Source organism: Oncorhynchus mykiss, chromosome 5, assembly GCF_013265735.2.
Source record: "Oncorhynchus mykiss isolate Arlee chromosome 5, USDA_OmykA_1.1, whole genome shotgun sequence".
In the NCBI taxonomy this organism is placed as follows: domain Eukaryota; kingdom Metazoa; phylum Chordata; class Actinopteri; order Salmoniformes; family Salmonidae; genus Oncorhynchus; species Oncorhynchus mykiss.
In genome coordinates, this window is record NC_048569.1 from 91,611,310 (window position 1) to 91,625,820 (window position 14,511).

Consider the following 14,511-nt stretch of genomic DNA (forward strand, 5'->3'; position numbering starts at 1 on the left):
CATTACAGAAAATACACTTTCCCTTGATCGTTGGTTCTGTACTGACCTCTCGTCCTTGGTCTCTGCATTAATCCCCTATTACAGAAAATACACTATTTCCCTTGATCGTTGGTACTGTACTGACCTCTCGTCCTCGGTCTCTGCATTAATCCCCCATTACAGAAAATACACTATTTCCCTTGATCGTTGGTTCTGTACTGACCTCTCGTCCTCGGTCTCTGCATTAATCCCCCATTACAGAAAATACACTATTTCCCTTGATCGTTGGTACTGTACTGACCTCTCGTCCTTGGTCTCTGCATTAATCCCCTATTACAGAAAATACACTATTTCCCTTGATCGTTGGTACTGTACTGACCTCTCGTCCTCGGTCTCTGCATTAATCCCCCATTACAGAAAATACACTATTTCCCTTGATCGTTGGTACTGTACTGACCTCTCGTCCTCAGTCTCTGCATTAATCCCCTATTACAGAAAATACACTATTTCCCTTGATCGTTGGTTCTGTACTGACCTTTTGTCCTCGGTCTCTGCATTAATCCCCCATTACAGAAAATACACTATTTCCCTTGATCGTTGGTACTGTACTGACCTCTCGTCCTCGGTCTCTGCATTAATCCCCCATTACAGAAAATACACTATTTCCATTGATCGTTGGTACTGTACTGACCTCTCGTCCTTGGTCTCTGCATTAATCCCCTATTACAGAAAATACACTATTTCCCTTGATCGTCGGTTCTGTACTGACCTCTCGTCCTCGGTCTCTGCATTAATCCCCTATTACAGAAAATACACTATTTCCCTTGATCGTTGGTTCTGTACTGACCTCTCGTCCTCGGTCTCTGCATTAATCCCCTATTACAGAAAATACACTATTTCCCTTGATCGTTGGTTCTGTACTGACCTCTCGTCCTCGGTCTCTGCATTAATCCCCTATTACAGAAAATACACTATTTCCCTTGATCGTTGGTTCTGTACTGACCTCTCGTCCTCGGTCTCTGCATTAATCCCCTATTACAGAAAATACACTATTTCCCTTGATCGTTGGTTCTGTACTGACCTCTCGTCCTCGGTCTCTGCATTAATCCCCTATTACAGAAAATACACTATTTCCCTTGATCGTTGGTACTGTACTGACCTCTCGTCCTCAGTCTCTGCATTAATCCCCTATTACAGAAAATACACTATTTCCCTTGATCGTTGGTTCTGTACTGACCTCTCGTCCTCGGTCTCTGCATTAATCCCCCATTACAGAAAATACACTATTTCCCTTGATCGTTGGTACTGTACTGACCTCTCGTCCTCGGTCTCTGCATTAATCCCCCATTACAGAAAATACACTATTTCCATTGATCGTTGGTACTGTACTGACCTCTCGTCCTTGGTCTCTGCATTAATCCCCTATTACAGAAAATACACTATTTCCCTTGATCGTCGGTTCTGTACTGACCTCTCGTCCTCGGTCTCTGCATTAATCCCCTATTACAGAAAATACACTATTTCCCTTGATCGTTGGTACTGTACTGACCTCTCGTCCTCGGTCTCTGCATTAATCCCCTATTACAGAAAATACACTATTTCCCTTGATCGTTGGTACTGTACTGACCTCTCGTCCTTGGTCTCTGCATTAATCCCCCATTACAGAAAATACACTATTTCCCTTGATCGTTGGTACTGTACTGACCTCTCGTCCTCGGTCTCTGCATTAATCCCCTATTACAGAAAATACACTATTTCCCTTGATCGTTGGTACTGTACTGACCTCTCGTCCTCGGTCTCTGCATTAATCCCCCATTACAGAAAATACACTATTTCCCTTGATCGTTGGTTCTGTACTGACCTCTCGTCCTCGGTCTCTGCATTAATCCCCTATTACAGAAAATACACTATTTCCCTTGATCGTTGGTACTGCACTGACCTCTCGTCCTTGGTCTCTGCATTAATCCCCTATTACAGAAAATACACTATTTCCCTTGATCGTTGGTTCTGTACTGACCTCTCGTCCTCGGTCTCTGTGTTGTGTATTTATCTCCAAAATGTTCTTACACTCCTCCAGACCATTTTTACTAAGAAATATACTTCAAATGTCTTCTTAGAAAACAATAAAAACAGGAAATAAAAGCAGTAAACATCATTCACATTAAACACCTTCCATTTCTATAAAACACAAAGGGCATATTGTACTTGCTGTTACAATAAGATATAGATTTAAAACAAAGTCAGGTAAGCCACTGTGTCGAACCACCTCTGCTCTAAACCTTTCTTCAAATTCAACAAACGATTCTTTCGGTTTTTGAACACATTTGGTTCCCTCCCCAATTGGTGGTTGCATTGGTCAGACCCTTAAGGAAAACATTGTGGTAAACCGTGGGGTGTTGGGTTGAGCGTGCAGAGATTGACACAGAGACAGGGAGGCTTTAGTCCGCAAAAACAACTTTACTCAGACAGTAAATAAATATATCAAAGAAATCACTTAGGTTTAGCTCGGTCCGTCTTCTCTCTTTTGCTTGGTGTCGGTCTCTCCCCCCCCTTCTCCCTCACGGTGTGCCATCGTGCTCCTTTTATTTGGCCTCCACGGCTGGTTGGCCATTTCCTCTAATTACCTCCACTTGGAACTGTCCGAGTCGGGGTGCCCAGCTCCTGTATCCCCAGCAGAGGGAGCCAACGTTGCCTCACGTACCTCCCCTCTATTACCATCCGCTAGTCACCGCTGTCAGTATCTGTTGATTCAAAGTGCTGACCAGATGCTTGAAACCTGATCTGCCTTCCACAACTCAGCCTGAGGATAGATTGAGGGAACAAATGATCCGCAGATGGGGGTCAAGTTTGTTTTCGCCCCCCTTGTCTGTAATTGTTGAATTTCTTCTGTCAAGGTTTTGATCTGTTCACCAAGAGCTTTCAAACTATCTGTATCTCTCTTCAATGTCCTGTCATGATTGTCCAGAAATCATTTCTCATCCCATTTTCTTACTTTGGCTAAAACAGTTAAAGACCATCTTGTTTTTGTCAGACATTTAGACATCCTCTGAATTTTCCCCCAAGCTTTTTGTGTATCAGACAGATTTAATATTCCATCTTTGTCAACAATGAAGGAATATTTCTTTATTATCTCTTGCCTACACTTCTCTACTTTGAAATGGTTCTTCATATCACAAGACAGTAAGTGGTTTTCTCACTTTACAATGACATTATATTAACTTCAAAAGCTGTATAATATATATATCTCTATGTTTATATATTTAGTTAACCCCAAAATGTAAGCCCTTTTAAGGACTCAAACCTCTTCTAGAACCCAACATGTTTCTGTAGGGCTTGGCTACCCATAAAAATGTGTGTTCACTTCAAAAAGCTTCTTGAAGGCCTACATTAACCACACCTGTAAAAATTGCTTCTCAACGAGCAACTCACTTCTACGCGACAAGAAGGTTTCACCAGTTAAGAAAAGACTCTAACCTTTTAATAGAGGACTTGAACCCCTATAATAGAGAACAAAGACAAAGGCCTCAAACCTTTTCATAGAGAACAAAGGAAGTCTGTAATGGAACTCGACCCCTTGTACATAACGGATACATATCACTCATTGCACACACTAATTTTAACCTGATTTGGTTATTTTAAAATAGACTCACCCTGCACTTATGCCATTAATCAGGAGATTAAGAGTTGACTCCCCAAAGTGGGTTGCGCTCAGTATTCTCTCTTTTTTCTGGATCAACACAAAGTTGATACGTTTTTCTTGTTTTTGTTGAGATCAATTCATCCGGATCACGGCACCAAATGTTAGCAGTTCGTGTTATTCTTTAATAATACAGACCTCAAAGCAAATCAGGGGGAGGAAAATAGGTTTATTCAAATAGGACAAATCATGATTGGAAGTAGATGACCATTCTCCCCTGTCCTCAGTGGTGCTCTCCAGTGATTCTCTCCTGTGATTCTCTCCTGTGATTCTCTCCAGTGATTCTCTCCTGTGATTCTCTCCTGTGATTCTCTCCAGTGATTCTCTCCAGTGATTCTCTCCAGTGATTCTCTCCAGTGATTCTCTCCTGTGATTCTCTCCTGTGATTCTCTCCTGTGATTCTCTCCTGTGATTCTCTCCAGTGATTCTCTCCAGTGATTCTCTCCAGTGATTCTCTCCAGTGATTCTCTCCAGTGATTCTCTCCAGTGATTCTCTCCAGTGATTCTCTCCAGTGATTCTCTCCAGTGATTCTCTCCTGTGATTCTCTCCAGTGATTCTCTCCAGTGATTCTCTCCTGTGATTCTCTCCTGTGATTCTCTCCTGTGATTCTCTCCTGTGATTCTCTCCAGTGATTCTCTCCTGTGATTCTCTCCAGTGAACAAAGGAACAGGATGTAGTTTACAACCCAGCCCTGTGGTTGACCAATTAGAATAACTTGCAATAAAACTGGGCCAACGTCCAAACAACAAGTATCCTATTTCAGAGTCAATATATAGACAAATTCCTGCCATGTCTCTGCATTAATCCCCCATTACAGAAAATACACTATTTCCCTTGATCGTTGGTACTGTACTGACCTCTCGTCCTCGGTCTCTGCATTAATCCCCCATTACAGAAAATACACTATTTCCCTTGATCGTTGGTACTGTACTGACCTCTCGTCCTCGGTCTCTGCATTAATCCCCCATTACAGAAAATACACTATTTCCCTTGATCGTTGGTACTGTACTGACCTCTCGTCCTCGGTCTCTGCATTGTGTATTTATCTCCAAAGTATTATTCTAATAATGACGGGAATTGTGACTGTGATTGTTGTGTAAATATTGCATCTTTGATTTAAGTTGTCTTTTCTGTGTAACCCTCTTTTCTTTCAGCACAACATCTGAGACAGACAACTGTCATGTTCATTATTGGAACAGTTCCCTTGCCTCGAGGATTCAGAGGGGTAAAAACTGTAAGTTAGGTTTCCATTTTGAAACTCACTGTATTATCTTTCATGCATGAGCTCTGGTATTTCCACCAAAATGGTGCCCTTGAAGGTGTAATACCTTTGGATTGGTTTGAGCAAATCCTAGCCATATTGAACACAAAGGGGTCTTTAAACAATAATAATAACACAGACTTTTATGTTCAAGGATGCTTGGTACACCCTTAGATGATGCCACTTCTACTGGTTTCCTTGAGGAACGCCTCAGGAACCTGAGAAAGAGGCGTCGGAGACCAGGACGGCTCAACTCTACATCTGCAGCCGCTGAAGATATAACAGACAAAGCAGGAATCCTGTATTGCCAATGATATTAGGCCACATTTTAGTTTGATGGTTTCCTAGATGGTCTACTGTATTTCAGACATCAGATGCAACTTTGTTGATATACACAACTCACTATATTTAGGGAAAGAGGGATTTCCCAGGTGAAATCTTGATATGACATACTTTTTGCCAGTGGCGACCCGTCATTCAGGGCAGGTGGAGCAGAGTCCCACCTGTTTTGAGTCACACATTTCTAGCTAAAACACATAACATACATATTCGTTTTTTTTTTTGGGGGGGGGGGGGGGGGGGCCTGTTTTGCATGTTATTTTGCCATTAATATGTGTCACATTTCAGTTCGCAAACAATGTAAAAAAATAATTGAATTAATAAAGCCGCAGACAAACATGGTCTCTTTTTGGATTTCTTGATATGCTCCAAAATGCCCCTTGGATGCTGCCATAGAGTTACATTAGAAGTGCCCGTCCAAGAAGGTTCAGGGTCATTGGCTACAGATACAATGATGTCAAATCATGTTATATGTACAGTACCTTTGATTGGACTGATCATGTCAACATCATACTTTCAAAATCTTGGCTAGCAGTCATCATCATGAATTAAGTCAACAATCTGCTGGCAAATCCTTTTCAATCCTTGTCATATGAAGATAAATTATAGATCAAACGTATCAGTGCTCATCGGCCTTTGGACATAAACATTACACAACAAGTTGGAAATCGCTAATTCAACAATGACTGGTTTGGAAAGAATCCGTGGCTAACTGCAAACATTGCAAAGCAATCACTAGCCCGAGTGGGTTCATGGTCCCAATTCTAGGTTTAAGGGTCTCTTTTCCAAGCTTAAAATTATAAACATTCAACATTGGCCATGCTGTGAATTCAGCATGATTTCTGCCACGTTCAAAACAACTGTTAACTCGGAACTGGCAAATCTATCTTCAATGAGTTCAAGACAACTGGGAATCTCGTGGAAAAACAAGCTCAGACTGGGAAAATATGTTTTGAACGGTCATACATCTCAGAATTGTAAGTCGGGAACTTGGGCCTCTTTCTAGAGCTATGACCTGAAAATCACTGACGTCATCATGATTCAACCTTGTTTTTTTCCGAGTTCCCAGTTGTCTTGAAAGCACTATAAATCCAGAGAATGACAGACTTTGATGACAAAGTTTGATGAAATAATTTGCCCACAAAGGACATAGTTTATACATCTCAATTGTCAGTAGAAACCACATTTATTTAAACAAGTCAGCCATATCAGCATTGTTTTTTTAAAAGGTTGAAAATGAGGCTAAATGAACTGTTTCGCTGCCAGACAAGGCTCCGCTGATAGCCAGGTAAGGTGTTGGGTCTGCTGTTGGGACAGCTTTATGTAGGCCCTAACAGATTGTGGGCACAGTTTGTCACCATTATAGTGCAATGAATGTATTGTTTAGTGTTGTGTTGTGTTGTGGCTTTGCTGGCATGCATCCTCAACATTTATTTTAGCCTCTGAGTATAGATGTGAAATATTAAGTATGTCTTAAACGGGTAACATTGCTGCTGTGAGATGCATGACATGAGAAATACCGGGAGGTCCTAAACGGGTCATATTTTGGTTGGATTTGAGTTATAAGGACGTCAGAAATAAGCCGTCTTAATCAGGTCGGATTCTGGTTGCATATGAATGTTTTTTAGACATTTCCTAGAAGGTGTCATGTTTCTGACAGGTGTATTAAATTGAGCACACAGCCATGCAATCTCCATAGGATAACAATGGCAGTAGAATGGCCTTACTGAAGAGCTCAGTAACTTTCAACGTGGCACCGTCATAGAATGCCACCTTTCCAACAAGTCAGTTTGTCAAATTTCTGCCCTGCTAGAGCTGCCCTGGTCAACTGTAATTGCTGTTGGGAAGTGGAAACGTCTAGGAGCAACGACGGCTCAGCCACGATGTGGTAGGCCACACACGCTCACAGAATGTGACCGCTGAGTGCTGAAACGCGTAGTGTATAAAAATCGTCTGTCTTCGGGTGCAACACTCAATACCGAGTTCCAAACTGGAGCAGTGGAAACATTCTAGGCCCTTTAGTTCCAGTGAAGGAAAATGTTAACAGGCCTAATCGCCTAACATCAGTGTCCAACCTCACTAATGTTCTTGGGCTGAATGGAAGCAATTAGTCTTGTGTGGCTCAGTTGGTAGAGCATGGCGCTTGCAACACCTGGGTTGTGGGTTTGAGTCCCATGGGAGACCAGTATGAAAATGTATGCACTAAGAGCGTCTGCTAGGATGTAAAAGTCCCCGCAGCAATGTTCCAACATCTAGTGGAAAGCCTTCTCAGAAGAGTGGAAGCTGTTATAGCAGCAATGTTCCAACATCTAGTGGAAAGCCTTCCCAGAAGAGTGGAAGCTGTTATAGCAGCAATGTTCCAACATCTAGTGGAAAGCCTTCCCAGAAAAGTGGAAGCTGTTATAGAAGCAAAGGGGGGACCAACGCCATGTTAATGCCCGTGATTTTGGAATAAGCTGTTCGACAAGCAAGTGTCCACATCATTTTCAAAATCAACCAAAATCTGGCCGTCGTCTGGAAAAGACATCATTATGACGAACTGTGCCCGTTGGGAACGCAAAGCTGTTATTATAGGACCAGCATGGTACTGCTGTCTGTAGCTGGTGTCTGTGTGTGTTGCACTTTTTCTCTGAGTTGTAAAAGCAAGCAAAGCAGGAACTGGCTACTCTTTATTTGATTGATGTGGCTGACGAGGTAACTGTTGTTTGACTTCACAGAAGAAAAAATATACATTAAATTATTGAACCATTGATTCTATTCTTGGATAATATAATGTAGAAATGTACACAAAGGTAATTATTTTTAATGCGTCACCTGAGGAGAATCCGATGGTGACAGAGTTCTCAGCAGGTCCAGGCAACCAGGGAAGACCAGTCTCATTGTGCTATGGCTATGGCAGTTACAACACTTTATTCTCTCTGTGAATCTATTTTAAGGCAGTTTGACAAACCTCTAAAGTTGATTGCCAAACTGTATCAATGGTTGATAGGCTTTTCTAGATGACACAAAACATGTCAAACTAAAATGTGAAGAAGACCTGGGAGACACTATTTATTTTTATTATTTTTATTTTACCCCCTTTTCTCCCCAATTTCGTGGTATCCAATTGTTAGTAGTTACTATCTTGTCTCATCGCTACAACTCCCGTACGGGCTCGGGAGAGACGAAGGTCGAAAGCCATAAGTCCTCCGAAACACAACCCAACCAAACCGCACTGCTTCTTAAAACAGTGCGCATCCAACCCGGAAGCCAGCCACACCAATGTGTCGGAGGAAACATTGTGCACCTGGCGACCTGGTTAGCGTGCACTGCTCTCGGCCCGCCACAGGAGTCGCTAGTGCTCGATGAGACATGTACACAGGGATTTCACTATCGGACACACCCTCCCTAACCCAGACGACGCTAGGCCAATTGTGCGTCGCCCCGCGGACCTCCCTGTCGCGGCCGGCTGCGACAGAGCCTGGGTGAGAGTCTCTGGTGGCACAGCTGGCGCTGCAGTACAGCGCCCTTAACCACTGTGCCACCCGGAAGGCCTTTTCTAGGGGACCACTGCACCACCCAGGAGGCCCTGGGAGACACTATTGATGATGATGAATGGATACAGTTGAAGTCAGAAGTTTACAGACACCTTAGCCAAATACATTTAAACTCAGTTTTTCACAATTCCTGACATTTAATCTGAGTAAGAATTCCCTGTCTTAGGTCAGGTAGGATCACCACTTAATTTTAAGAATGTGAAATGTCAGAATAATAGTAGAGAGAAGGATTTATTTCAGCTTTTATTTCGTTCATCACGTCCCCAGTGGCTCAGAAGTTTACATACACTCAATTAGTATTTGGTAGCATTGCCTTTAAATTGTTTAACTTGGGTCAAATGTTTCGGGTAGCCTTCCGCAAGCTTCATACAATAAGTTGGGTGAATTCTGGCCCATTCCTCCTGACAGAGCTGGTGTAACTGAGTCAAGTTTGTAGGCCTCCTTGCTTGCACACTCTTTTCAGTTCTGCCCACAAATTTTCTGTAGGATTGAGGTCAGGGCTTTGTGATGGCCACTCCAATACCTTGACTTTGTTGTCATTATGCCATTTTGCCACAACTTTGGAAGTATGCTTGGGGTCATTGTCCATTTGGAAGACCCATTTGCAACCAAGCTTTAACTTCCTGACTGATGTCTTGAGCTGTTGCTTCAATATATCCACGTAATTTTCCTTTTCATGAAGCTATCTATTTTGTGAAGTGCACCAGTCCTTCCTGCAGTAAAGCACGGGTTATGTCGATATAGGACTCGTTTTACTGTGGATATAGATACTTTTGTACATGTTTCCTCCAGCATCTTCACAAGGTCCTTTGCTGTTGTTCTGGGATTGATTTGCACTTTTCGCACCAAAGTACGTTCATCTCCAGGAGACAGAACGCGTCTCCTTCCTGAGCGGTATGACGGCTGCGTGGTCCCATGATGTTTATACTTGGGTACTATTGTTTGTACAGAACGTCCTTAGTAGATGTCTTAACCGACTTGCCAAAACTATAGTTTGTTAACAAGACATTTGTGCAGTGGTTGAAAAACGAGTTTTAATGACTCCAACCTGAGTGTATGTAAACTTATGACTTCAACTGTAAATGACTGCAGTTTAACACCATCCATAGTATTTACTATATACCAGTGAAACCGAATATCATCACTCAGAAATGTAATTCCTCTGCTGGAGGTGTAAAACACAATAAGGGGACATATTTGTATATGATATGGTCTTGTGAAGGCTGGCTGAATTCTGGCAAAGAGTACGTTATTTTATCTCAGCATGTCTACAGATTCTCCCTTCTCCCTGTTTCTGTTGCTTGGAAATGTTGATTCTGGAGACTTATCAGAAGAAACTGTGTAGCCTAAAAGTTATAGCGGCTAAGAAACGCATCGCTATTCATTGGAATGTTGGTTATCCTCCCACAATGTCACAATGGATGGCAGAAATGTCAAGTTATGCATCACTAGACTGAGGGTACGCTGTGCAACTTTCATAAGGTCTGGGGTCCTCATATGGAATACTGTATGACAAAAGGGGTCTGTATTGAAAACGTTACATTTTTTGGTCTATCAGTTGCGAATAGATACTTTTTTCATGACACACGAGACACCTGTCTGATTTGCGCCTGTCTCAGTGGACTAGTCCCTTGGGGGCCACGTGGATGCCACGGTCCAAGATTATGTGGATTGTGCCTCAGATGAACAAGGCACATCTCTCTCCCGAATGCACTCTCTCTCTCTCGCCATTTTGTGGCTATTCATTGTTTCATAACTTCATTGCGTGCATTGTTTGCTGTGTCTATCAATTCCCCATTACATATATCAGTGATTCTCAAACTGTGGGGGGCTTTAGGGGTTTCCCCTCCACACCCCCCCAAAAAAATTAAGCAACTCAATCCGGCTTTAAACTTACTTTCGGAAGTTGTAATAGTAGAATGCACTATGTGCAATTTCGAAATTGGGTATTGCATCATCAATTTCTACTTGTCATGTTAGTTATTACCGACCGTAGCGTTATTTATAACTTGTCAGAAATGTCCAGATGTCAGCTGATGTTTTTGGTTCAGGTTTTTTTTGTCACTCAAATATCACATGAATGCACATTAGACATGGCAAAATGTACAGAATTGCAAGACAATTAGCTTTAAAACTACAACATTTTCTTAGCACCACATGACAAAATGTGTAGAATTGCAGGAACTAAGCTTTAAACCTGCAAAATTCCCTCCACAAACAAGAAGGGTGTGAACAATTAGTGTCATGAACAGTGCTTGTGCCCATAGAAAGAGAAGTGATGCATGCATGGGAGGCGCAGGATGTTCCCCAATGCTGCAAGGGGACCCTGCGTGAAAGAGCTTGGGAACTCCTGACATGTATCACCAGTAGAAAACTTAGATTTACTGTTAATTCCCATCATTTCTAATCTGCAGTGTTTGTTTGGTTGGATTTAATTTCGGTTAATACATTCAATATATTATTACTAGTAGTAATTTACAGTCCTCGTTGTCAGAGTGGACATGTGTTTTGCAGAAATCACAACCTATGCTACACTTGTCAGAAACAAGTTTTAGTTTATTTCCATTTACGAGTTTTGTCAGTTTATTTGTTGTCTTTTGTTTGAAACGATCCGGTCAATGTGGAGTAAGGACGCGTACGGGTCAATGTGGAGTAAGGACCCGTACGGGTCAATGTGGAGTAAGGACCCGTACGGGTCAATGTGGAGTAAGGACCCGTACGGGTCAATGTGGAGTAAGGACCCGTACGGGTCAATGTGGAGTAAGGACGCGTACGGGTCAATGTGGAGTAAGGACCCGTACGGGTCAATGTGGAGTAAGGACGCGTACGGTGCCTTGCAAAAGTATTCATCCCCCTTGGCGTCTTTCCTATTTTGTTGCATTACAGCCTGCAATTTAAATTGATTTAAATTGATTACATGTAATGGACATACACAAAATAGTCCAAATTTGTTTCAAAAAAATTCAAAAAAATTGAAAAGTGGTGCGTACATATGTATTCACCCCCTTTGCTATGAAGCCCCTAAATAAGATCTGGTGCAACCAATTACCTTCAGAACTTTGAACATCCCACAGAGCACCATTAAATCCATTATTAAAAAATTGAAAGAATATGGCACCACAACAAACCTGCCAAGAGAGGGCCGCCCACCAATACTCACAAACCAGGCAAGGAGGGCATTAATCAGAGAGGCAACAAAGAGACCAAAGATAACCCTGAAGGAGCTGCAAAGCTCTACAGCGGAGATTGGAGTATCTGTCCATAGGACCACTTTAAGCTGTACACTCCACAGAGCTGGGTTTTATGGAAGAGTGGACAAAATAATGCCATTGCTTAAAGAAAAAAATGAGTGTTCGCTGAAAGGCTTGTGGGAAACTCCCCAAACATATGGAAGGTACTCTTGTCAGATGAGACTAAAATTGAGCTTTTTGACCATCAAGGAAAACTCTATGTCTGGCGCTAACCCAACACCTCTCATCACCCTGAGAACATCATTTTCATCGGCAGGGACTGAGAAACTGATCAGAATTGAAGGAATGATTGATGGCGCTAAATACAAGGAAATTATTGATGGAAACGTGTTTCAGTCTTCCAGAGAATTGAGACTGGGATGGAGGTTTACCTTCCAGCAGGACAATGACCCTAAGTATACTGCTAAAGCAACACTCGAGTGTTTAAAGGGAAACATTTAAATGTCTTGGAATGGCCTAGTCAAAGCCCAGACCTCAATCCAATTGAGAATCTGTGGTATGACTTAAAGATTGCTGTACACCAGAGGAACCCACCCAACTTGAAGGAGCTGGAGCAGTTTTGCCTCGAAGAACGGGCAAAAAATCCCAGTGGCTAGAAGCTTCTGGCTTCTCACAACATTAATAAACAGTGAAAATATTCCACGTTATTAATTTAAAGAGCACAGTAGTTAAAATGTTTCTGAAACATGCTGTACGTCAGTCTGTAGCCTATCAGAGGCTAACAAGCTCTTACCCAGAGTTCTGAGCAGGATGAGAGAATAGGGAAGTGAGAGTGAGGGTGAGGGTGTGATGTCCCTCCTTCCGCCACACGTTTCTTATTTTCTCGGAAATGTACTGTGTGTCTGAATGTATTACCAGCTTTGCCTGTCAGAGATCATGCAGATATGTACAGAAGAAAATACAAACCCCTGTGAGTTATTAATAATGTCGGTGTCATTGCAACTTTCTGTTTGAGTAATGACGCTATAGCCTTCAGAGAGGTAATTTGGTTTCAACACTCCTACAGTGTTGGCAGCCCTGTGTAACTACCACCCACAGACTCAGGCAGCCCTGTGAAACTACCACCCACAGACTCAGGCAGCCCTGTGTAACTAGCACCCACAGACTCAGGCAGCCCTGTGAAACTACCACCCACAGACTCAGGCAGCCCTGTGAAACTACCACCCACAGACTCAGGCAACCCTGTGTAACTACCACCCACAGACTCAGGCAACCCTGTGTAACTACCACCCACAGACTCAGGCAGCCCTGTGTAACTACCACCCACAGACTCAGGCAGCCCTGTGAAACTACCACCCACAGACTCAGGCAGCCCTGTGTAACTACCACCCACAGACTCAGGCAGCCCTGTGTAACTACCACCCACAGACTCAGGCAGCCCTGTAAAACTACCACCCACAGACTCACTGCACAGTGCCCACCAACAAACTAACAGTCCTTTAAATGGTTATTGACATTTCACTGATACTGCAGATAGAAGGAATAATTAGTAAAGAACTCCCCTCACCTGGTTGTCTAGGGCTAAAATTTAAAGGAAAATAATATATAAATAAAATATTCATTAGATATTAACATTAAGAAAGACACTTGTTTGTGACATGATCTTTAGACATTTACACAGGATTTACACTGGTCTCTAGATCTCCAACGTAACACACCGTAGTTGTAACAGTAAAGAGATGAACATGTCTGGTGCTAGCAGCCTACAGTATGTCTCTGACTAAAGTCTGAAGCCCTACGTGGGTAACCCACATACAAAGTGATGGTGCGCCATGCAAACAGCAGCGAGAGCTTTGCGTGCTGTAGAGGCGCATCACCAACGTTCCATTTTATATTCTCACCTCCCTGTGGCCACAGCTGTCTCAGAACAGAGGAACTGAGGCCCGGGCTGCGTCTCGATAGTCTAAAGTGGCTTCTTCCCCTTGTCTCATTTCCTTCATCTGCACTGATGTAAAAAATAAATGGATAGTTTAATTACTGGTAGACATTCACCATGTTATGTCCCACCATATAGCTCTCATCTATCCGGATATTTCAAAAGAGTGCAGATGAACTGGAGATGAGAAGTTGTAGAGGAAGCCACTTTGGACTATTGAGATACATCTCCTGTGAGGACGAATGAAAACTGAACAAGATAGAGAAGAGATGTTAAGAGATCAGGGAAGTGTGTAGAGAGTGGTGGGTGACACATTTTCTCAAGCTTTTTTTCCTCTGGAGCATATCACTCTGCTAGTTATAGCCCCTCCCTCAGCTCATAGATACAGTATATAAAGGGTTTACACCTTAAATAGAACCAGATTAGTATCGTACTATGTCTGTGGACTCGACAGTAGGCCCTGCTTCACATTAGTAGTCAAAGGACAGATCCCCAAGCCAGGATCACCTCCTCAGCCATAGATGACTCGTTATCATCAGGGACAGACAGACTACAGGGTTCGCAGAATATA

General features: G+C 42.6%; 1 protein-coding gene across 1 annotated transcript in view; it reads left to right on the forward strand.

The window, feature by feature from the left end:
• The window catches only part of LOC110524798 (receptor-type tyrosine-protein phosphatase C), a 34,945-nt gene extending 29,339 nt beyond the window's left edge, over positions 1–5,606 (forward strand). The window contains exons 12-13 of the mRNA XM_036978780.1: positions 4,832–4,911; positions 5,093–5,606. Of these exons, the coding sequence (XP_036834675.1) occupies positions 4,832–4,911; positions 5,093–5,094 (82 nt within the window). The 3' untranslated portion in view covers positions 5,095–5,606. The remainder of the gene's footprint in view (positions 1–4,831; positions 4,912–5,092) is intronic.
• Positions 5,607–14,511: the final 8,905 nt, after the last annotated feature.